This window comes from Cervus canadensis, chromosome 1, assembly GCF_019320065.1.
Source record: "Cervus canadensis isolate Bull #8, Minnesota chromosome 1, ASM1932006v1, whole genome shotgun sequence".
Lineage (NCBI taxonomy): Eukaryota > Metazoa > Chordata > Mammalia > Artiodactyla > Cervidae > Cervus > Cervus canadensis.
In genome coordinates this window covers 92,609,097-92,634,534 of record NC_057386.1, presented here as the reverse complement: position 1 = coordinate 92,634,534, position 25,438 = coordinate 92,609,097, and the positions used below count along the sequence as shown (strand labels likewise).

The 25,438-nt window shown below is 40.0% G+C and overlaps 1 protein-coding gene across 4 annotated transcripts in view; it reads left to right on the top strand.

Moving 5' to 3' along the window:
- Positions 1 to 585: 585 nt before the first annotated feature.
- LOC122453208 (calmodulin-1-like) overlaps positions 586 to 25,438 on the top strand; it is a 34,442-nt gene continuing 9,589 nt past the window's right edge. For 2 of the 4 annotated variants that reach the window (XR_006272980.1, XR_006272979.1), the window contains exon 1: positions 17,454 to 18,059. Coding sequence is in view for 2 of the 4 variants with exons in the window: in XM_043487118.1 (XP_043343053.1) it covers positions 17,498 to 17,947 (450 nt within the window). In the remaining 2 variants the exon portion in view is untranslated. Of the gene's footprint in view, positions 592 to 12,780; positions 12,786 to 15,658; positions 15,663 to 17,453; positions 18,575 to 25,438 lie in introns of those variants that run through there. The other 2 variants (XM_043487110.1, XM_043487118.1) reach the window with 2 other exon arrangements.

Below are 25,438 nucleotides of genomic sequence, written 5' to 3'. Positions count from 1 at the left end.
TGTAGATTTTTTTTCTCTTCACCTTTAACCTTTATACTTAGAATCAAAAACCATTACAGAATTGAAAAACTTATACTAGGAGTCAACATATCTCTGACCTTTATTTTGCTATAGGCTTTAACTTCCCTGAAATGCGGAATTTTCATTTTTTTTTTTTTTTTTTTTTTTACTCTTGCTTGGTTCTTTGTGTTCTAAAATGAGGAAGAAACTATTTTCTTCCTTTTTCACTGCCACTTGTGAACGAGAACAGATGAAGTCACTAAGTAAAACCCTAACTTCTTCCCAGTCAAGGTTTCTGGTTACTTTTTTTTTCTTCTCGGAAAATACATCCTTCTGTCCCCACCTCTCAGTCAGCATCCTTATTGGTTATTCCCTGGGACTACTGTAGCTTCACCTTCATGGGTGGATTCTAACATGGAATTTTGGTTGTAAGTTTAGACTTACCATAACTTGGCTTTGAAGGAGAGAATTCACCAAGATCTTAAGGCAGAGTTTAAGTCCCATCTAGACTTGTACCTATGGATGACTCCCTTCCACAGCTGTGGGCCATTTAGGAATCAAAGCCTCTGCCTAGGAGAGAATTTCTGAAATGTCCCCTTGGCCCTAGCTCCTTCTGGCTGATTTAATAACAGTAGGCCTCCCATTGCCCAACTCCTACTGTAACCAGCATGCCATGCCAGGCCCCCCAAGATCTCCTCAGTGTTCAGACTGATTGACTGTGTGGGTTACTCTTAAAGGAAAACAACCTTTATTTTAAAAATTCATTTAAAATAGTCGAAAAAAGGATAAGGGTAACAACTGAAATCATTACTTTTCCCTTTAAAGTAGCAGACAGTCCAAAGCTTGAATCCTGGTTTCCTCACTTATTCTGTGAACCAGGCTCATGGCAAGTTTCAAATCTGTCCACAGCTGATTTGCTTCTCCTTCCAGTGCCACCTTTGGAGTGAAAACACTGAAGCACTGAACATGCCAGCTTTGTGGAGTGAAATCACTTTAAGGGGAGGCAGATAAAGTACTTTGTGCCCTAACCCTTGCTGTCCTCTTTTGTTCTCAGAGTGGGAATCATCTCACTATGGGGGACCCTCCCAGGGGCATGAAGTTGGTATTGTGGCAAGGGCTCCTCAAGAAAGTGGCTGGGCTTCTCTAGGGCCCTGATCTTGGACCTGCTAAACCTAGGGCAGTGGGCACTGAAGCTAAACCAAAAACTATACCAAAAATATATTATCTATATATTTACGTTCCTTGGAAGGAAAGTTATGACCAACCTAGACAGCATATTAAAAAGCAGAGACAATACTTTGTCAGCAAAGGTCTGTCTAGTCAAAGCTGTGGTTTTTCCAGTGGTCATGTATGGATGTGAGAGTTGGACTGTAAAGAAAACTGAGTGCCAAAGAATTGATGCCTTTGGACTGTGGTGTTGGAAAAGACTCTTGAAAGTCCCTTGGAATGCAAGGAGATCCAACCAGTCCATCCTAAAGGAGATCAGTCCTGGGTGTTCACTGGAAGGGCTGATGTTGAAGCTGAAACTCCAATACTTTGGCCACCTCATGTGAAGAGCTGACTCATTAGGAAAGACCCTGATGCTGGGAAAGATTGAGGGCAGGTGGAGAAGGGGACGACAGGATGAGATGGTTGGATGGCATCACCGACTCAGTGGACATGAGTTTGGGTAGACTCCAGCAGTTGGTGATGGACAGGGAGGCCTGGCATGCTGCAGTCCATGGGTCGCAGAGTCGAACACGACTGAGTGACTAAATTGATATTTTTATGTAATATATATATTTGCACATGCATGCTAAGTCACTTCAGTTGTGTCCAACTCTGTGCAACCCTATGGGCTGTAGCCTGCCAGGCTCCTCTGTCCATGGGATTCTCCAGGCAAGAATACTGGAGTGGGTTGCCATGCCCTCCTCCAGGGGATCTTCTTGACCGAGGGATCAAACTTGCATCTCTTATGTCACCTGCATTGGCAGGTAGGTTCTTTACCACTAGTAACACCTGGGAAGCCAATATATATTTAGAGAGAGAGGCAAAATGTCTTACTCTTTTATTAGACATAAAAAGAATAAGAATTTTAGAAAAGAATAAGATGTTTTGCTTCTGTGGAGTGCAATATCACCCACACTGAGAAAGCATGGCTTAGCTAAATCCCGCCAAATATCTATGCCATTATAATGGCACTCCTCCTAAGGGGAAATGCGACAGAGGGTAAATTGGAAAGATAAGAAACATATGGCTATATGAACACATTGAGAGGAACACTTCAGGAGCCATGGAGGAGATCTGTTTAAGTGAGGAGACTTGAGGCTTAACCTCCTTTTTCTTCATGACAAACACACCTCTGCCAACATAATGTGACTTTTGTGACAGGACAAATAAAATCAAAGAGAAAAATATCAGAACATGTTCTCCCTTCAGAAAACCAGGCAAATGTCCTAATATCCTTCTTAGGGGGAAAACAGGGTCTGTGCTCACTCCATGTCTGAAAAAGCAAAGAAACAAACTAATAAAAGCTCCCAGGAAAGACTGTGAGAAATCTGCAGATAAACTAGTCTCTCCTATTATTTCAAAATCAAGTGACTGCTCGAGCATAGTAACAATTGATTTCATAATGTAACTGTGTATTTTTGAAAGATAAAATTCTATTGTAAAGTTCTCATTTAGCAAGAATGAAAACATTTAAAATAATTGAAATACTTATATCATTGTCAACATGTTACTCTAATAATTGGTTTTAAAAAATAAACTTAAATCCAGTTTTAAAATGTTTGTCTTGACAAACATTAATAGGAAAGTATTCAAACTATAACTAGTATATATATAACTATTGGACATTTGCTGCTTTGGTATGACCAGTAGAATTCATTGATTTTTATATTTCTTCATGTTTTGAAGGAAAAGTGAATCTGAAGGATGGGCTTCCCAGGAGGTACTAGTGGTAAAGAATCTGCCTGTCAATGCAGGAGATGTAAGAGACACAGGTTCTGTCCCTGGGGCAGGAAGATCCCCTGGAGGAGGACATGGCAACCCACTCCAGTATTCTTGCCTGGAGAATCCCATGGACAGGAGAGCCTGCTGGGCTACAATCCAGGGGGTCACGAAGAGTCGGACACTACTGAAGCAACTAAGCATGCACGCACACAAGGTTTCCCATATAGGTAGATATTTAATCTCCGCTGGGCTGTGAGCTGCTGCTTGATGTGGCTGTTTGCCTGAGAATATTGACTACAGTGTAAAGAATCATTCAACATGTTTTTACAGACTTAAAATAGAAAGACAGGTTTTACTTTTTTCCCATGTAGGAGAGAGTGGAACATTTTAAAATTGAGACACTTAAAAAGAATTCCAAGATAAAAGAAAGTGAGACTTGAAATTTCTAAGTAGTTCTGGGTCTTTTAGTCACAGTACCCAAGTCATTTCTCATAAGGTGCTTTTATTTTTGGTAAATTGCACACCTGCTCATATAAGATGAATTCTTATTTACAGTGTTTAAAAATATGAGTTTAATTTAGAAAATTGTTAATAATTATTAAACAGCACTCAGTACAGAGTATGTCCCTAATAAAAAGCGGTGCCATGGGCTGTTGTCACTGATACATAGAAGGTACTCCTTTAGAACAACTTAGCTTCCTTAAACCACAGTTTCCTCTTCTGTAAGGGGTTATAATAAAATAATTTTCAAAAAAAATTTTTATGGGTTAAATGAGATAATGTCACAATGATTTAGAATCTTTCCTGTGCTTTGCAAGTATGAGGACTTCCCAGGTAGCTCAGATGGTAAAGAATCTGCCTCCAATGCTGGGGATCTAAGTTCCATCCCTGGGTCGGGAGGATCCCCTGGAAGGAAATGGTTACCCACTCCAGTATTCTTCCCTGGAGGATTTGAAGAATTGCTGCCATTACTTCTGATGTTTTGAACTAGAGTATCAGGAAAAACACCCAACTTCTTGCCCGAACTTTTCTGATTACTGTGCAGTGGTCTACTTAGAGTTTCTCGTTCTCATTCTTTAAATATATGGTTTCATCGGATTTCCTTTGATTACACTATACGTAATTGTTTTGTGACTGTACTCAAGTAATACTTCCTATTTACTTGTTCATGTCTACCGCTAGAGTCTAAGTTAGACAGGCAACTTATTTATCACATTCATTCATCATTCTACCCCAGTGTCTAGCATATGTGACTTAGCACCCAGTAGGTTCTCAATTACATGTTGAATGAGTACCAGAACAGATAGATAGATAGTTATATACTTCGATTTCCTCAGGTAAAATGTTTTTCCCATGTGGTTTTAAAACCTGCCTCAATTGTAACCTAAGGGCCTCCATGACTCATTCAGCCTACCAACCAAAAACACCAGGAGTGCCAATTACTGTAAAAGGTAATGTCTTCAGAAAGAAAAATTGTCTACCTACAGTAACTAAACAGAAACCACCTACCACTAAATTTCATGTTGACCCATGAACTACCAAAGAGGAGGAATTTTCCATCCGCATCTAAGAAGATTGCAATTTAACAAGTGGACTAAGTCACTTTGGAAGGTGTTTGGATTGGAGCAAAGAAAGTCATAGACACAAACCTATTAAAGCTATCTTGCATCGATAGTGTAGATTATAATGTGCTAAGTTCCCTTTGAGTGATGCATGATAAATGGAAGACCCCACAGCTGCCCTCAAAGAGCTTGCTACCATGGCAAGGAGATAAATAAGTCTTCACTAGAGAAAGAAGGATTGATTCAAAAGTGTCTCAAGTACTAGCAGGCATACAAATTATTGGCTCTTGAGGTTTCTCGCAATGTTCTCCTGGAGGAAAAAACAATAGCTGTGTTGATTTGGCGGAGGGGGAGGATTTTAATCTTAGAATTAAGAATTATTTAATTCTTAATTTTGTTTTTACAGATGGAACATGAAAGGGGTTGGGGTGATTTCAGAAAAAAAGAGCCTAGTAAACTTATACTCTGCTTTAAGGGGCTTCCCTGGTGGTTCAGTGGTAAAGAATCCCCCTGCAATTCAGGAAACACAGGTTCAATCCCTGAGTGGGAAAGATCCCCTGGAGGAGGGCATAGCAACCCACTCCAGTATTCTTGCCTGGAGAATCCCATGGACAGAGGAGCCTGGCGGGCTGCAGTCCATAGTCTCGCAAACAGTTGGACACAAGTGAAGTGACTACAAATGCACGCACTCTGCTTTGTATAGATTATTTGCTTCTTCTACATAGAAATGTCGCTGAGAATAGCTTTCAACCCAGGGTTGTTCCGGTTTCTCTGTGGATGTAACAATTGGTAAACATAATGCCGCTTTCAGGAAGCCAGTGAAAGACCTCCTTCTGCCCAGAGTTTGAGGTGGGGGAAATGGAACTGGATCCTCTCATGCTCTTCAGTCCCATCTTCCTCTCTGATGTAATCTCTTCCTTGTGTGGGCAGAACAGGATAAGGCAGCTGGGACCAACCAACTGCAGTGTGGCCAGGCTGGAGCAGGTTGGTGAGGTAAGTGGGACTGGGAGCTCCTGAGAGAGGACGCCACTGGAAGGTAAAAGACCTGAAACAAGGTAGACTCAGGGGACAGTGAAATGAGGAGGACACCTTGGATGCACAGAGATAGCATCTCAGGAGTTCACATTTAGGCTGGGTTTAAAGCAAAGTGTTGCCAGTAGCACTGTCTTATAGCAATTGGACAGGAGCTAGACTTGAACATTTTCCTTAAACCGGTCACCTTTCCATAAAGAAAATGCTTAGGTGGAGCAGAGGCTGGGGGCCTCATCCATCTCTCAAACTTAAAGGGAGCCAGTCCTGTAGGGATTTGCTTTGCCTCTATATCAGGACTGCGTTCTTCCTCATGTATTACTTGTAAGACAGACAGTGCAGCTCTGAACATCACATTCATGTTCATTCAAAACAGTAGGAGAGGGATTGGGAGAAGGGGGGGGTAATGTTAACAGATTTTCTCTAATGTCTAGTTGCCAGAATGGTATCACTTGGTAACACTTGGGGATTCTAGCAAGAAAGACTGGGAAATAAACTGTTTAACTTTTGTATCCTGTCAGATAGAGTCAGTAGAGATCTGGATCTGGGTGTTGGGGAACCAACATACAGTGTCTATCCGTGGCTCTGAAACACTCCTTACCACTTGCTGCCTTACTTCTCCCTCCCTCATTCCAATATATTTTTAAGTAGAGAACATTTATGAATGTTTCTAGTGGACATAGTCATCAGACTCACACAAGTCTTCATCTTGCATCCTCCCAGTCTGCTCAAGTATCAAGGAAACCTGTTTCTGTTATCACCTTTCAGTCTACCTCAGACACCCACCATAAACCTCTCTTCTTTCCTGCCCCTGAATTTACAGCAAACCCACAGTAGTTCATTGACCCACACATGTAAGCATACCAGAAGTACAGGAGGGTTTATTTTCCTGGTGATAACACTTCTCCAGGGGTAGACAGGAGTCAGTGTATCAATGCTCTGACCTTCTTCACTGAACCAGTCTTGATGGGTGTTTTACATGCTTCTTTAGAGTTAGGTGCTCACAGTGGAAACCACTCCAACAAATCCCTCTTTCCTGGCTTTTCTTCCTCTGCCTTACTCTCCCTTCTCCTTAACTCCTGCTTCCTGAGATCAACACATGAGTAGGTGATGAGACCTGTATCTGTGTCTTTGTCCCAGGTCCTGCTTTGGAGGCAGGCTAAGGCAGATCTCTTCATTGGGACTTCTTGACAGTTTTTACCTCTTGGCATTTCCACCATATCCTTCTCTTGACATACTCCCTTTTGAAGAGAAATAAAGCATAAAATATGTTTTATTTTTCTATAGAAACTAAAAATTTAGGTGTGTGATTAATAATCCATCATACAAATGTAGATGTGTTTTTCTGTTGGGAGAAACAAATATTTCAGGGAATATTCTTCTCTCGGAATTTTTGGTAGAACCCAGGTATTAACTGATTACTGTGTATGTGTGCATGCCTAGGAGAATCAGCAACATGGAATTTTACAAAGCAGCCAGTGTGCCAAGTACCAGGTCCAGTGGTACAAGCTAAGGATCCACAATCAAGCAGAGACAGTTTCTGTTCTCAGATCACCAGGGAGTAGAGGTGGGGTATGGGGAAGGTCAGATCAGTGATAATCTGTGTGGTATGTGCTGTAAGAATCCACAGATTTTGGTGACCAATGAAATGGGGAATGGAAATGAAAAAGATGTAAGGATTTTGGATGACTCCAAGCTTCCCATGCTGGCCGACTTGCGGGGGAGGGGGGGCATCGTTAACCAAGACAGAAAATGTAAGCAAGTGTGAAAGTCATTAATCATGTGTGACTATTTATGACCTGTGGACTGTAACCCTGCCAGCCTCCTCTGTCCATGGGATTCTCCCACTGGAGTGGGTGGTAACCCACTTTTCCTACTCCAGGGGATCTTCCTACTTCCCACCCCATTTCCTAGTCCAGGGGATCTTCCTGACCCAGGGATCGAACCCAGGACTCCTGCGTTGCAGGCAGAGTCTTTACCGTCTGAGCCACATAAATTTGAAGAGAAAGACAATATATTGAGTTTTAAATATCTGTAAGTTGTTCAGGTGGAGATGTCTAGTAGACAGAAATATGCATCGAGAGTTAAAGAAGTCAGGGTTGAATGTAGATTTGGAAGTCATCAAGGCATAAAGGTAACACTTTACGATCAATATGAATAACTTGTTGTTGTGTTAGTCACTCAGTCGTGTCTGACTCTTTATGACCCATGGACTGGGGGCTGCCAGGCTTCTCTGTCCGTGGGATTTTCCAGGCAAGAATACAGGAGTGGGTTGCCATTTCCTTCTCTAAATGAATAACTTAGATCAACAGAAAAAGAAAAGAGAAAGGCAAGTGGAAGATGAACCCCAGGAAATAGCAAGACTCATAAACGGGTTAAGGAATAAGAACCAGCAAAGAGACTGAGGAGGACTGACCACAGAGATAGGAGAAGAATAAAATGAGAGTGTTTCTCAGTAGAAGGCGAAGCATCATTTTATCCTGATTTCTGTGTTATGGAGTGTTCAGGGAGAATGGATAAAGACAAAAACCTTCAGCATTAAGGACTTTAGAGATAGCAGTTTCAGTAGAAGGGTGGATGAAATATCTGCTACATTTTCCTCACCTCAACCTGTGTCTCCTTAGCAGGCATAAAGTAGGGCACCTACTAGCACCTCTATTTATAGTATCAGTTTCTACTGACAATCAGAAGCAGATTTCTTCACTTTCCCTTTTTCCTTCTTCCTTCTCCCCAAGCATATTGAGATTAATCTTCCTCCTATGTGAAGTATTATTCTCTTCTCCCCTACATATCCTATAGAAGATAACTACTGTTTCTTGGCTTTTTTTGCACAACAAATTCTAGTTTAAAAAAAAAAAAGTAAACACCTTTCTATTCTTACCTGAACAGAAGCTCTCTGAACAGCTTCATTGTATTAGTGAACTTTGCAAATAACATTCCTATTGCACCCTCCCTCCATCATCAAGACTGTGTGCACACGTCAGATGATCTGGTTAAAGACAATTTGATTTTTAAAAATTTGATTGAAAAGACAAATTGGTAGACACACAGAACTGGTTGTAAACTCATATTTCCAGTTACTTGTTTTGCATCCTTTGTATTTTGATGTTTATTTTACTTTATAATGCCAAGTCACATAAGGAAACAGTAACAGACCATAACGCCTGTGCCGCCCTTAGCACACCCCTGTTGCTGTTGTCCCACACCCCGTTACCAGGCAATATTTATTACTTGGAGACCACTAATGGTTGCTCGGCCATTGGTTGGTGCCACAATGTGCCCCTCCCCCAAGTGAGCAACTGCCAATGAGTGACCGTTAGTGGTCCTGCTCAGCCATTGGTTGCTGCTGCAGTGGGCCCCTCCCCCAAGCGACCAACTGTCAATGAGTGACTGTTAGTGGTTCAGCGGTCAGCCAACTGTCAGTGGAGTGGTGGTCACCAGGCAGGCATAGAGTGAGGTGAGAGACAGATCCCAGCCTTCTTCCTGGGCCCTCCAGCTCACCAGGCTTCTGGATGGGGGAGCAGGCAGGGGACTGTGTCCTGTAGGGCTCCAGAGCCCTCGCCAAGGCCCCCTACTGGCCCGGCCCAGGCTTTGAGGTGACGGTGAACCTCTCCCCCATCCCTGCCTGTGTAACCTAAGGGCAGCGACGTCTCTCTCTGGCTCACAGTCTGCAGGACCTGGCCCTCACCACCTGGGTGGCCTGAGGAGCCCAGGGCCACTTGGATCCTCCGCACCTGGTTTCCTCAGCGATGACAACTGGCCCTGAGGAAGTCACCAGCTGAGATCTGCTCCTTAGCTAGGACCTGGACCTTGGAGGGTGAAAGTTGTGTCTGAGGATCTGGCCTTTTCTTGTCAGAATAGAGAATGACATTCATTTGGTGAGATTTACGAGAACGCCATTACTGACCATGACCTGACCTTTAGAACAAAGGATTTGACACCCAAGAAAAACTAACCACAAAAGCTAACCACACCCTTTGCAAAAACTAACCACACCCTTCCCTCCCCTTTTCCTAAAAAAAGGGCTTTGCTGAAAACTTTTCAAGGAGTTTGGGATTTTTTAGAGCTTGAGCAGCCCATCTCATTGCATGGCCCTCAAACCTTTCTCTGTTCCAAACTCCGACATTTTGGTATTATTCAGCCTCAGTGTGTGTCCGGCACATGAAATTGTGTTTAGGTAACAGGACTAGTCCTGCATATATCAGAGGCTTTCTAAGTGCAGAAAAATTACAACAGCAATGGCAAAAAAAGAAAAACCTGAAATTTTTTCTTTTATAAAATGGTTATAGGAATCACATAAGATCAGAAATAAATTGTGATGTGAAGCATAATACAGGTCACAGCAATCTGTTTAGCCCTAAGGCAGTAAACACTAACAGAGACTGGAGAACTGCTTCTTAAGATATGAGCTGGTTGTGTGAATGTAAGCTTTAAGCTTCAGAGAACTACGTGGAAGCTGGTTTGGGGATTTAGCAAGTTGATTACAAAGTTGGTCCTAGACGTATTGAATTTAAGGTTCTAATCTAGAGAGAGGTCTGGATGGAAAAGCCAACCAGGAATATGTAAATGTGAAAGGGAAATCTGAACATTGAGGCTGGAGTAGATTTGAGAGTCCATCCATGAAACTGTGGGGCTGGTTAAGATTAGCAGGTAGAATACAGGCTGAGATAAAAGAAGATTTGATAATACCCATTTCCCAATCTTCTGCAATATAGAATGTGAACTTTTAGCTAGGCACATTACCTCCTGAAATCAAAGACCACACTTCTCAGCTCACCATAGAGCTGTTAACCACATGATCAAGTTCTTTTTGAATTATGTGTTATCAGGAATGTTTATAGAACGTCTAGGACAGAGCATGCCCTCTTTCTCCTTCCTGGTGCTTGGAATGCAGAGGCAGTGGCTGACTCTAGGCATCATGTTGGCATGGGGTGGCCTTGAGGAAGTCACATGCAGTGGGCCAAGTAGTAGAAGGACCTGTGTTTCTGTTGAAATTATAAACCAGTTATGTACCTACTCTGGACATTCTGTAAACTAGATTTTCTTTTACTGGAAAGAATAAACCCTTGTGTGTGGAAGCCAAAGTCTTCATTACTTTTAACTGAACGTAATCTAATATAGATTCAGGGTGTTAAAAAGGAAGAGGTACTAAAGAAAACGACAAAGAAGGCAAAATCAGAGAGGTAAAAATAGAAGGATTAGGACAGGGTATATCAGAGAACCAATGGGAAAAAACTTGGAAGGATATGAAGGTTTAATACCTTATGGAGGTTTTAAATACTGGAGAGAATGATCATATTTCTTTGTAATTATATTAAAGTTGTGAGAAAAAAATTATTAATCATAACTGATTGTGCATCATTTATTTAGTGTTGCAAAACACCTAGAGCTTACAATTTTCCATTATTCTAAAAGACTTTATAATTTACTTTATAATGCATTTCTTAACTCTCTTTCAATTGAGGCTAACCTGAGCCAGAAATCCTCATAAATTGTATTTCATGTTTCAATTTGACTATAATGACTGTATTACATAATGGATAGTGGCAGAGAAGCAACAAAAAATCTGTATGTGTTTGTATTTTGGATATAAACTCTTTATTGGTCATATCATTTGCAAATATTTTCTCCCATTTACTAGGTTGTCTTTATATTTTGTTGATGGTTTCCTTTGCTGTGCAAAAGCTTTTAAGTTCAAATTATGTCCCATTTGTTTATTTTTGCTTTTGCTTCTTTCACCTTGTTTATACTTGGTGTAAGAAAATGTTCTAATTCTTTTTTTTTTTAACATGTAGATGTCCAGTTTCCCTAACATCATATGTCTTTTCCTCATTGTATATTCCTGCCTCCCTTGTCATAGATCAATTGTCCATGAATGCAGATTTGTTTCCAGGCACTCTATTCTGTTTCATTTACTTATGTTTCTGTTTTTGTGTCAATACTATACTGTTTTTATTACTGTAGCCTTGTTGTATAGTCTGAAGTCAGGCAGCATGACACCTCAAGCTTTGTTGTTCTTTCTCAAGATTTCTTTGGCTAAACAGAGTCTTTTGCAGTTCCATATAAACTTAAAGATTATTCTAGTTCTGTAAAAAATGTCATGGGTATTTTCATAGCGATTGTAGTAAAGCTGTAGATTTCTTTGGGACAGCTCTTACAACTCAACATCAAAAAAAACACAAAACACCTGATTAAAAATGTACAGAAAGCCTGAATAGAAATTCTTCCAAAAAAGACATACAGATGGCCAACAGGCACATGAAAAGATGCTCAACATTGCTAGTCATCAGAGAAATACAAAATAAAATCACAATGAGATATCACCTCATACCTGTCAGAAAGGCTGTCATCAAAAAGACCACAAATAACAAAAACTGACAAGGATATGGGGGAAAGAGAACCCTCATACATCATTGGCAGGAAGGTAAATTGGTGCAGCATCTATGGAAAACAGTATGAAGGTTTCTCAAAACTAAAAACAGAACTACTATATGATCCAGCAGTTCCTTTCCTGAGTATATATCCAAAGAAAACAAAAACACTATTTGGAAAAGATCTATGCACCCAGTATTCATAGCAACATTATTTACAATAGCCACGATACGGAAGCAACCTGTGTCCATCGGTAAATGAATTACGAAGATGTGACATAAACACATACACACAGGAATATTAATCAGCCATAAAAAAGAATGAAATTTTGCCATTTGTAACAGTATAGGTGGACCTGGAGGGTATTATACTTAATGAAATAAGTCAGACAAAAAGACAAATAAAAATAACATATAATTTTGTGTTATCACTTATATATGGAATCTAAAAATTAAACAAATGAATATAACAACAAAAAAAGACTCACCGATATAGAGTCCAAACTAGTGATTACCAGTGGGGAGAGGGGAGTAGGGGAGGGACAAGATAGGGATAGGGGATTAAGAGGTACAGCTTCTCTGTATAAGATAAGTAAGCTACAAGGTTGTATTGCATAGCACAGGTAATATAACCAATATTTTATAACTTTAAATGGAGTATAATATATTAAAATATCAAATCACCATATACCTGAAGCTAACATAATATTTTAATTCAACTATACTTTAATAAAAAGAAATCTCTGTGCAAAATGAAATTTATAAGCCTCAGAAAAGTTAATGGTAGTGAATACCTTAGGTATTCTGAATGATACAATTGTAGTGGATTTTTTGTGTAGAGTTTAGTATCTTTGTTCTGAGCCAGGAAATTTATATCTATCTTATTGATAATGTTCATCTCATAAAATGAGGACACTGATGAATATAATTTTATTAAAAGAGAGTTTCATATCAGTTCAGTCGCTCACTTGTGTCTGACTCTTTGCGACCCCATGGACTGCAGCATGCAAGGGTTCCCTGTCCATTACCAACTCCTGGAGCTTACTCAAACTCATGTCCATCAAGTCGGTGATGCCATCCAACCATCTCATCTTCTGTCATTCCCTTCTCCTCCTGCCCTCAATCTTTCCCAGCATCAGGGTCTTTTCCAATGAGTCAGTTCTTCACATCAGGTAGCCACAGTATTGAGTTTCAACTTCAGCATCAGTCCTGCCAATGAATATTCAGGACTGATCTCCTTTAGGATTGACTGGTTGGATCTCCTTGCAGTTAAAGGGACTTTCAAGAGTCTTCTCCAACACCACAGTTCAAAAGCATCAGTTCTTCGGCACTCAGCTTTCTTTATAGTCCAACTCTCACTCCATACCTGACTACTGAAAAACCATAGCTTTGACTAGATGGACCTTTGTCTCTGCTTTTTAATATGCTGTCTAGGTTGGTCATAGCTTTTCTTCCAAGGAGCAAGCATCTTTTAATTTCATGGCTGCAGTCACCATCTGCAATGATTTTAGAGGCCCCCCCCCCAAAAAAAAAGTTGGCTTAAAACTCAACATTCAGAAAACTAAGATCATGGCATCCAGTCCCATCACTTCATGGCAAATAGATGGGAAACAATGGAAACAGTGAGAAAAGAGAGTTTACAATCACTTAAAATCCAAAGTTGGATAAAATTTTCATGCAGGCAGAAACATAAAGTTTGAAAGGTTTTCCAAATCTGTAAGAATATTCTACAAAAGCATAATTTCATATTATTATTTGCTTTCTTCTTTTTACTGAAATATAGTTGACTTACAATATTGTATTAGTTTCAAGTATACAGCATACTCATTTGATATTTCTATATATTATGCACATAAAAAGTTACTACAATATTATTGACTGTATTTGCAGTATATTGACTATGTGTGTGTGTGTTCAATCACTCAGGGGACTTCCCTGGTGGTCTGGTGGTTAAGAATTCACCTTATAATGCAGGGGATGCAGGTTTGAACCCTGGTCAGGGAACCAAGATCCCACATGCTGCAGGGTAACTGAACCCATGCCCATGTGACACAACTAGAGAGCCTGTGTGCCACAACTAAAACCCAATGCAGCCAAGAAAATAAATAAACAAATATTTAAAAAAAAAAAATCACTCAGTAGCATCTGATTCTTTGTGACCCCATGGACTGTAGTCCACCAGGCTCCTCTGCCCATGGAATTTTCCAGGCAAGAATATTACAGTGGGGTGCCATTTCCTCTTCCAGGGCATCTTTCAAACTCAGGGATCAAACCTGAGTCTTTTGCATCTCCTGCTTTGGCAGGTAGATTCTTTACCACTAGTGCCACCATATTATTGACTATAATGCTGTACATTGTATTCTTACAACTTAGAATATAATGGTAGTTTGTGCCTCTGACTCCCCTTCACCTATTTTGCCCATCTGACTTATTCTTTATATTAACTTGGAGTTACCATATTTTAAATCCATTATAATAGTAATGACCTACTTCTGATAGTATATTAAACTTAGAGTATCTAATTAAGAAGAAATTAAGAAAATATCTAATTAGGAAGAAAGAAAGAATAGGATATTTTTTTTTTTTGAAAGAATAGGATATTATAGTCAACTGAATTTTCTGGACAATCCACAATTAAAGAAAATGCTTTTAGTTTCAATTACTACATTTGAGAGAGTCACTTTATAATATATTCTTTCCAGTCTTTGTAATTAAGGTACAATATACTACAACTATAATTGCATATTTTGATGCTTAATTTTCAGTGTCTTGAGAACAGTTTGGAACTATAGCTATAGAAAGAATGGGGATTATATCCTGGGATTCAACTCTTGATATTATAGATAAGGAACTGAGGCTCTGAAAAGTCAAAGGCATATACACATGCATGCATCCACATATGCATTCATAATAGAATGCAGATTTATCCAAGTATCAAGCTAAACAACTGTTATTTTTATAAGATCTCAAGGTGAGTTTAATAAAACACAAGAATTTTAATTTTTAACAAACATGATCATCATGAATTTTCCTCTACTCATACATACAAACAAAATTCATATTCATTCTCTTTCACATAATATAGCCAAACTACCCATGGGTTGATGATTGTAGAGCTGGATGTTTGAACCTGTAGTATTTTGAAGTCTCTAAATAACCTTCTAGGGAAAGTCAGAATTATTTTTAATGAGCAGAGTAAGAGAAAAAAGAGAAGACAGTCGTGTGCTAATAATATTGATGCCTTCCAAGCTGAATTCACAACCTATGCGTTTGACAGGGAGGCTTCTCTGGCAGGGGTTTATACTTCACCTTTGTGGTAGGTTTCTGGAGCAGCCCTGTTTTGGTTAAATAGCATAATCAGTAGACGCTCTATAACTACCCAATTCATAGAACGTTAGGTCTGCACCTTGAGTTTTTTGATCTGCTATTGTTTCTGCCTCAGAATACACAATGCTGTGGTATGTTGATTTATATTTATGATAAAACTGTTACTGATTTCTTTAGCAGGTGAAACAGCATTGTTCTTCTTCCATTATTGCCCCAAAACACCATATTGGCCCTCCATCCCCCATGTCTGGATAATATGAGGCAGATTCCACTGTTTTCAAGTTATTTGGGGACATCAAAACATGCTATTTTCAGCTATAGAAGGACAGTCAATCTAATATCAAAATTTAAATCTTTCATCCAATTAAAGCTTCTCTATTCCCCTGCCGTACAGCTTGAAGGCATTAACTTATGGCTTTAAACCTGCTTTTGGGAGAGTGTGGTCTCCTTTCTCTTTCCCTGCAAACACACCTCTTTCTTACATTTGACTCCTTCTAGATCAGTGGCAGAGAAGAGATAAGAAGTAAAGGGTAGTGCTTTAACTGGTTGGTGCTGTTGACTCCACTTTCTCACACTGGGATTCAAATGATGGCTCTTTCCTGGTACATACTGGTGAATTCTCAGAGATGTTTGTCCACTTGCCCTGGCTCTTGACTTAGGCAATTCCTTCCCCAGATGACCTCTTGTGATACCCCGTCAGCTCCTACCCCTGGAGGTAACCCCATACAGCATTGTTCTGCCAGGATTCCCTCACCCCAGTGGACAGCTTTTGGGCCAGAGCCTTTCAAGGGTGGCTCTCACTTGGTCACATCACTGCCTGTTCACTGGAAATTGACAACCTGAGGGACATTTGGCATCCTTGCCCTGCTCCATCCTACTGCTGCCTTGCCTTGAGCTACTCTGATTTCTTCTTTGGATGTACCCTAAGCTCCTGGGATTTGACCCCCAAACTCATCTATGTGCTCTCTGGTGGTGGAGCACATAGTAGGGATGTTGACTCAGCCCCTGTTCTAGCTGACAACTGCAGTCTCTTGGAGAATTTCACCTGGTGTTTCCCTCACGCACTTAGGGGGCATGTAGCCTGAATCTTCCCTCACAGGGAGGATAGGGGAAATACCTTTTCTACTGTGAACTCTTCCCAGGGAATCCTTAGTTTGCTCTAATACAGTGTGTGTGGGTAAAGGTCACCAAACTAGACTGGATACTTCCCAGCAAGTCATGACTCTTTAGAATGTAGACGAATTCCCCATTATTTTCAGCTTTGTGCTTTAGTTGAAATTTTAAGACAATAGAAGAAGTTCTATTCCACTTGTGTTTGATTATGTGCAGTAATTTTCATGGGTTGTGTATAAAATGAAAAAGTTGATTAGCTCATTGTTCTGAAGTCACTGCTATTAATTAAAAAAAAAATCCTAGTACTTATACTGAATTCCTTTCTTTGATAGTCTAGCTTCTTGAGAAAATAAATCAGGAAATAACCCCCTAAAGTCCTCAGAACAAATAGAAATAATATTTAAACCTCCCCTCTCCCCAGCACACACAAGCCTGAGTACTTACTTAGCAGGAAATTCCCCTGGGTCTTTCCTCAGTCCCTATTTACTCTGCCTTTCATATACTGCTCATATTTAAGTCTCTGAATACTACATTTGTTTGCAAATGACAGAATTCACCCCAAAAAATGCTTATCAGTTAGGATTCTGTTAGTTGTAAGCATTCAAAAACCCAAGTCAAAATGCCCTTTAAAAGTAAAGGAAATGTTTCATCCATGTAAGTGACATAGCTAGAGGCTTCCAGCAAAGTTGGATTCAGATTCTCACCAAGAACGCATTTTTTTTTTCTGCATGGTTTTGACTTTATCTTAAATATAACTTCCCTTTAGTTGTAAGGTGTCTGTCAGAAGCACCTGACACTTAATGTCTCCTCCATTATGTCCATTGAATATCTTTTTTTGCTAACTCCTAAGAATGACAAAGGGAACTTTCTCAGAAGTTTCCAGAAAAAAATCTCTTAATAGGTCATGTGTTCATTTCTGCATCAATAACCCTATCCAGGATAATGAGGCATGCTAACTGACTTCAGTCTGGATGCACTGTAGAACTGAGATTTAGGATCAGTTCTACTCAAAACATAGGATTGGAAGTAAGGCAAACTGTTAGGAAGGAGGAAGTAAAGAATGGACACTGGGGAAGCATCAAGAAATCAACATATAAGTCCAAGTGGAGCGAGTGAGCTGAGTGGTTGTGTGGTTGCGTCCCGGAGAATGGTAGCGCTTGCAGCATGGCTGACCAACTCACTGAAGAGCCGATTGCAGAATTCAAAGAAGCTTTTTCACTATTTGACAAGGATGGTGATGGAACTATAACAACAAAGGAATTGGGAACTGTAATGAGGTCTCTTGGGCAGAACCCCACAGAAGCAGAGTTACAGGACATGATTAATGAAGTAGATGCTGATGGTAATGGCACAATTGACTTCCCGGAATTTCTGACAATGATGGCAAGAAAAATGAAAAACACAGACAGTGAAGAAGAAATTAGAGAAGCATTCCATGTGTTTGATAAGGATGGTAATGGCTATATTAGTGCAGCAGAGCTCCTCCATGTGATGACAAACCTTGGAGAGAAGTTAACAGATGAAGAAGTTGATGAAATGATTAGGGAAGCAGATATTGATGGAGATGGTCAAGTAAACTATGAAGAGTTTGTACAAATGATGACAGCAAAGTGAAGACATTGTACAGAATGTGTTAAATTTCTTGTACAAAATTGTTAATTTGCCTTTTTTTTGTTTGTAACTTATCTGTAAAAGGTTTCCCCCTACTGTCAAAAAAAATATGCATGTATAGTAATTCGGACTTCATTCCTCCATGTTTTCTTCCCTTATCTTACTGTCATTGTCCTGAAACCTTATTTTAGAAAATCGATTAAGTAACATGTTGCATGTGGCTTACTCTGGGTATATCTAAGCCCTTCTGCACATCTAAACTTAGATGGAGTTGGTCAAATGAGGGAACATCTGGGTTATGCCTTTTTTTTTTTTTTTTTTGAGTAGTTTTCTTTAGGAATTGTCAGCATGTTGTTCTTGAAGTGTGGAGTTGTAACTCTGCGTAGACTACGGACAGTCAACAATATGTACTTAAAAGTTGCACTATTGCAAAATGGGTGTTTTATCCAGGAACTCGTACACTATTTTTTTGTACTGCTGGTCCTATACCAGAAACATTTTCTTTTATTGTTAACTTGCTTTTTAAACTTTGTTTTAGCCACTTAAAGAAAATCTGCTTATGGCACAATTTGCCTCAAATCCATTCCAAGTTGTATATTTGTTTTCCAATAAAAAAATTACAATTTACCCCCCCCCCAAAAAAAAAAGAAATCAACATATAACATCAATCAAGAAATCAACATCATGAAGAAATCAACAATCAGCAACAATCCACTACATCAACATAAGGGATAAAGCAGGACTTATTATCAGAATATGGAGATGTCTTAGAGAATCTGAGGACAGAAGTGTTCTGGGCCTGAAGAAGGAATTGAATTGGAAATAAGAAGTCCATTGTGAATCCTTGCACTTTTTTATTGCCTCATAATGACCCAGATAACCACGATGGTGTGATCATCCATCTAGAGCCAGACATCCTGGAATGTGAAGTTAAGTGGGCCTTAGGAAGCACCACTACAAAGAAAGCTAGTGGAGGTGATGAAATTCCAGTTGAGCTATTTCAGTCCTAAAAGATGATGCTGTTGAAGTGCTGCACTGAATATGCCAGCAAATTTGGAAAGCTCAGCAGTGGCCACAGGACTGGAAAAGGTCAGTTTTCATTCCAACCCCAAAGAAGGGCAATGCCAAAGAATGATCAAACTGCCACAGAATTGTACTCATCTCACACGCCAGCAAATTAATGCCCAGATTTCTCCAAACTATGCTTCAACAGTACATAAACAGAAAACTTCCAGATTTTCAAGCTGGATTTAGAAAAGGCAGAGGAACCAGAGATCAAATTGCCAACATCCGTTGTATCATGAAAAAACCAAAGAATTCCAGAAAAACATCTACTTCTGCTTCATTAACTATGTTAAAGCCTTTGACTGTGTGGATCATAACAAACTGTGGAAAATTCTTAAAGAGATAGGAATACCAGACCACCTTACCTGCCTCCTGAGAAACCTGTATACATGTCAAGAAGTAACAGTTAGAACCGGACGTGGAACAATAGACTGGTTCAAAATGGGGGAGGGAAGGAGTACATCAAGGCCGTATATTGTCACCCTGCTTATTTAACTTCTATGTAGTGAACATCATGTGAAATATCGGACTGACTGAAGCAGAAGCTGGAATCAAGATTGCCGGGCAAAATATCTACAACCTCAGATATGCAGATGACACCACCCTTATGGCAGAAAGCAAAGAGGAACTAAAAAACCTCTTGATGAAGATGAAAGAGAAGAGAGAAAAAGCTGGCTTAAAATACAACATTCAAAAAACTAAGATCATAGCATCTGGTCCTGTCACTTCATGACAAATAGATGGGGAAACAATGGAAAAAGTGACAGACTTTATTTTCTTGGGCTCCAAAATCACTGTAGATGGTGACTGCAGCCATTAAATTAAAAGACGCTTGCTCCTTGGAAGAAAAGCTATGACAAACCTAGACATTGTATTAAAAAGCAGAGACATTGCTTTCCCGACAGTCAAAACTATGGTTTTTCCGGTAGTCATGTACGGATGTGAGAGGTGGACCATAAAGAAGGCTGAACACTGACAAACTGATGCTTTTTAACTGTGGTATTGGGAAAGACTCTTGAGAGTCCCTTCGACTGCAAGGAGATCCAACCAGTCAATCCTAAAGGAAATCAACCCTGAATATTCTTTGGAAGTACTGATGCTGAAGCTCCAACACTTTGGCCACCTGATGCTAAGAGCTGGCTCATTGGAAAAGACCTTGATGCTGGGAAAGAGTGAAGTCAGGAGGAGAAGGGGACAACAGAAGCAGAGATGGTTGGATGGCATCACCGACTCAATGGACATGAGTTTTAGCAAGCTCCAGGAGATGTTGAAGGACAGGGGAGCCTGATGTGCTACACTTCGTGGGGTCACAAAGAGTCAGGCACAACTGAGCGACTGAACAACAGTTCTTCCTTCTTATTAAGTGTCTGCTTTATAAAAGGCAGGCCATGTGATGGGCTTATATGGTAGCTTCTCAGTTCATGTATCACAGTTATAGACACACCGAGAATTTAACACTCTCTGTAGCTCCAGAATCCACATTACCCAAGAAGGACCCCTGTTAACCTAATCAGAGGCACAGATCACCATTAAAAAACTTGCTTTTTTCTAGGAATCTGTGTATCAGGAAGTGTTGAGGGGACCTCAGGGATCTTGGCAGCTTTGACACGAAATGCCTGCCCAGCAGTAACCACCTGAGACTGACGCATCACTGTACCCTGTCTGCAGTAAGAGAAAGAAAAGGCATTTACAGATCAGACACAAGAATCTAAGAGTATGGCAAAGCATCAGAACAGACAGTTCCACGTAACACAATGGATCGTATTCATGATGATAATTCCGGGTCATTGTACTGGGTTCACTCTATTCTAGTTAAATTGAAATTTTACTCTTGTGGAATAAGATATGGCCATTATTATACTAGTTAGTATAACCTACAGCCTCCCTATTTGATTATTTCCTTAATCACTATACATTGTCCAGATTGATTGTTAAGATTCCCTTCATTATGTATATCTGCAGTTATTTCTGACACTGATTCTGAATCACTACAACTGTTTCTAACATGAATCCTTTCAACAAATATTTCCTTCTTACTAAACACTGTGCTTGCTTTCTCCCATAATGTATGCAGTTTTATCTATGTAATTTTGACTGGCTGATGAAGGTGTGTGTGTTATTTATCTTAGTTCCCAGAGATAGATTTGTTGTCAAACTGTTTATAGATTTCCTTATTCCCAGGTTCTGGTTACAAAACTCAATATATCTGCTGAATGATTTGTCTGTGTTGAAGTCTGATTCACTTGAGAAGTAATGTTGTGTCTATGCTGAAGGACCCTCAAGCACACAGTGCTGGAATAAACAAACAGACTTATTACCAGAGAAATTAAAATAAATTATTCTCATCTATCAGTGTGGCAGGAATGCTGATAAGCTAGACACAGGATTGCCTCCCTTGAGGCTTTGTTCTGCCTTTCCTTAGCTTGGCCTAGATTCACAGACCTTTCTGGAGAGAGGACAGCAGGGTGGGTAAGAATGCAGACTCTAGTGTCAGGATACTTGGTAGCAATCAAAAACATGAGCTGGCTTAGAATTTCACTTGTTTCTCTGAGAAAGTCTGGGAAAAGTATTTGCCTTTTTCTCACTCAATTTGTTCCTGTATACAAGGGTAATAATAATAGCGAGCTTCCCATCTGACTCAGTGGTAAAGTATCCCCCTGCCAATGCAGGAGATGTGGGTTCAATCCCTGGGTTGGGAAGATCCCCTGGAAAAGAAAATGGCAACCTACTCCAGTATTCTTGCCAGAATAATCCCATGGACAGAGGGGCCTGGAGGGCTATAGTCCATGGGGTCACAAAAGTCAGACACAACTTGGCAACTAAACAACAACAACAATTATAATACCACCTACCTCCTAGGGCAGTTGCGTGCATATTTGTGTGTGCTCAGTCATGTCTGACTCTTTGTGCCCCCTGGACTGTAGCCCACCAGGCTCCTCTGTCAATGGAATTCTCTAGGCAAGAATACTGGAGTGGGTTGTCATTTGCTTTTCCAGGGAATCTTCCCAACCCAAGGATCAAACCCACATCTCTTGCATCTCCTGTATTGTCAGATGGATTCTTTACCACTGTGCCACCTGGGAAGCCCAGGAAACCCTAGGGCAGTTTTAAAAATCCAAATTAAGAGCTTAGTATAGTGCCTATATTCAGTACATGGTGCTCTATAAATTTCTCTTCCTTTCATCCTCCTTCCTAACCTGTTTTCTTTTCTATTAGAAAAAGGAAACTTTTATTTTTGAATAGGCATGAAACCTGAATTTGATGCACATCACAGCTAAACTGCTAAAAGATTGCAAAGAGGTCAAGAAATCTCATCCCACTATATGGACATGCAGATACAACCAATTATATACAGGTTTTCAAGATAAACAATAACTAGTCCAGGTAAGATGATTTGATAGCATAACTGATTCACTTTACTATACCCCTGAAGCTAACACAACATTTACTGTAAATCTACTATACTCTAATCAAAATTTTAAAGCAAACAAACAGAAAACAGTTTCAGATGTACAACATAATGATTTGATATTTGTATATATTGCAGAGTAATCACCACGGTAAGTCTAATTCTTTTCAGTCTTAATGAATCTTTGTAAACCAGTGTAAGATATCTGCGGAATTTCACTATCCTTGACTATAAAATCATTCTTACACTTTTCTGGGAATCACCTCTGTTAGTGAAATCCTAAGTCTCTTGGTCAGTTCAGGTTCCTTTCTAAAGAGCAAAGGCCAAATTCCTTAGTGGCGACTGTTGCTTTCTTCTGATCTAGAGATGAGATTGCAGGCCTGTTCTTCCTCTCTGTTTTCTGGAAAATGCCCAGTAACCCTCTGATGCTAATTAAGAGTTAAATAGTAATCACAGCTTGAATTAAAGACTGAACTCTATGTGTCATAATACTTACCCTCCTTTGCCGTTACCTTTATTTATAGTGACAAGCGCTTATCATCAAAGTAGAGCAAATACTATATCCACATAATAAAAGCAAGTACTTAGGGATAATGGGATAAAAAAAAAAGCAGCTGCCCCTGAGACAGGGCCCGGGAGTCACCACGCTCCACATAGCCACCAGAGCCTGTTGGAGCTGACTTCAGGAATCCGACTCAAACTAACCAAACTCACAGTACACAGATCAAATGCCCAAGAACCTTTGTTTGTAATAAAGAGGAAAGTCACTCAGCAGACTGGATATTGTAGTTAAGTAATTCTTAGCTTCCTTTCAAGTTCAGAGACCCCCTTTACCCTGCAGCACTCTCACAGTACTCTCTGAAGGGATTTAGTTCTAAGAAATACCTCTCCATCATAACTTTGTGATTTGTATCCAAAGGAGGCCCTGATATAATGTAATGATCTCTGGGTCTCTATTTTATTTACATATCAGATCACAACGTGTTAAGTGGCATCTTAAGGTATAAAGGACTTTGATAGAATTCAAGACAATCCATATATAAAAACATTGATGTGAATATAGATTTACAATGTGCATCTCACCAGAATGTGAGTTTAAGGGTGGAAAGGGGGAAAAAAATCAAAGAGAAAGACAAGTTTCTGAAGCAAAATGTATGGAATGATTTTATGACTAAAACTTCTTAGTCCTAAGCGGCAAGGCCAGTTGGGTCCATAGTTTCTGTGATTGCACTGCCCCCTTGTGGTAAAATGGCTTAATTTGTTGGCTGAAAGGCTGGTTGGAAGAGGACAGAGGCTGGAACAAAAAGCAAGGGCAGTAGGTCAGATGAGAAATTAAAATAGAGAAGAAGCTCCCTGGAAGAGTGCCGGGAGATTCTGCCGTTGAGAATGTTGGGGAAGCTCCTGGCACCTGCAGGGACTGCTTTTATTGCCTATCTATGATGGCCAGCTGTCTCGAATTCCTTAGGACAGAGAAGATTTGACTTTGTTTTGCTTTGCTTTGAAGCCCCGTATAGGGTGGGTATTGTAATTCTGAGTCACGTTGCTCATCCACCACCATCTCCTACACTCATCATCTTGGAGAAACGTAGCCTAGGAAGTTAAATGACGCTAGACCAGAAGCATACGCTTGGCAGAGGAGATGGCATAGGAGCTCAATAGCCCAGAGGAAGGCCCTGTGCAGGGCATTTTACCCTTTTTAACTCTCTTGGAGGCTTGCAGCCAAGGAGGGGCTTGGCGCCTGTTTATAATTTATGCTCATCTAATTCTAGTGAGGTGAGGAGGCCTACAATGTATATGTCCTTCAGAGAGATGTTTGCAAAGTAAAGAAGACTAGAAGCAGTTGCGGAAGGAGCAGAGGATGCAGTGACTGTGGTACCAGGTGACTTCCACACTAAGCGTTACATTTAGTTATAAATTTCTTCATAATCAAGCAAAAACTGGAAATGCAGAGTTATATAGTTTACATTGCCTGGAAAGAAAATATAACCCTCCTTCAGGGAGGCACATGATGGGATGGAGGTGTCAACTTCAGCTATGGTAGTAATCATTTTGCAGTATATAAGCATGTTATGCTATGTCTCAGAAGGTAAAGAATCTATCTGTAATGGGGGAGACCCCGGTTTGATCCCTGGGTTGGGAAGATCCTCTGGAGAAGGGCATGGTAACCCACTCCAGTATTCTTGCCTGGAAAATCCCATGGACAGGGGAACTTGGTGGACTACAGTCCACAGGATCACAAAGAGTCAGACATGACTGACCAGCTAACACACATACACCTTAAACTTACAGAATGTTGTATGTCTATTATATCTCAATGAAGCTGGACAAATTTTTTAATCATTTTAAAGAGAGAGAGATGTGTATTCTGGCATTACATTCCAAGAGGAAATAATCCAGTAATTTTAAACCTGTAAATAAACACTGAACTGAAGGACATCCAAATACACAGTCGATTTTCTTCCAAGGAAGCTTGCAGATCTGTTAAGTATTAGACATGCTGAGTAGTTCTTATTTACCTGCAGTTCCCAACCTCTAGTGGGACCTCTAGTGGGCCATGTAGTTATTGCAAAGTGTCCCTGAATCTAGATGCATAATTTCAGGAGTGAAAATGTTTTGTGCAAATGTACTAACACTTTTCATAAATACGAGGACAACCAGAACCAGAAAAATATAAAGGTATGTAGAAGAACTACTGAACTCACACTAGCTTTTAATTATTATTGTATTAACATATTTTCTTTTTTTTTTTTTTTTTAATTTTTTTATTAGTTGGAGGCTAATTACTTCACAACATTTCAGTGGGTTTTGTCATACACTGATATGAATCAGCCATAGATTTACACTTATTCCCCATCCCGATCCCCCCTCCCATCTCCCTCTCCACCCGATTCCTCTGGGTCTTCCTAGTGCACCAGGCCCAAGCACTTGTCTCATGCATCCCACCTGGGCTGGTGATCTGTTTCACCATAGATAGTATACATGCTGTTCTTTTGAAACATCCCACCCTCACCTTCTCCCAC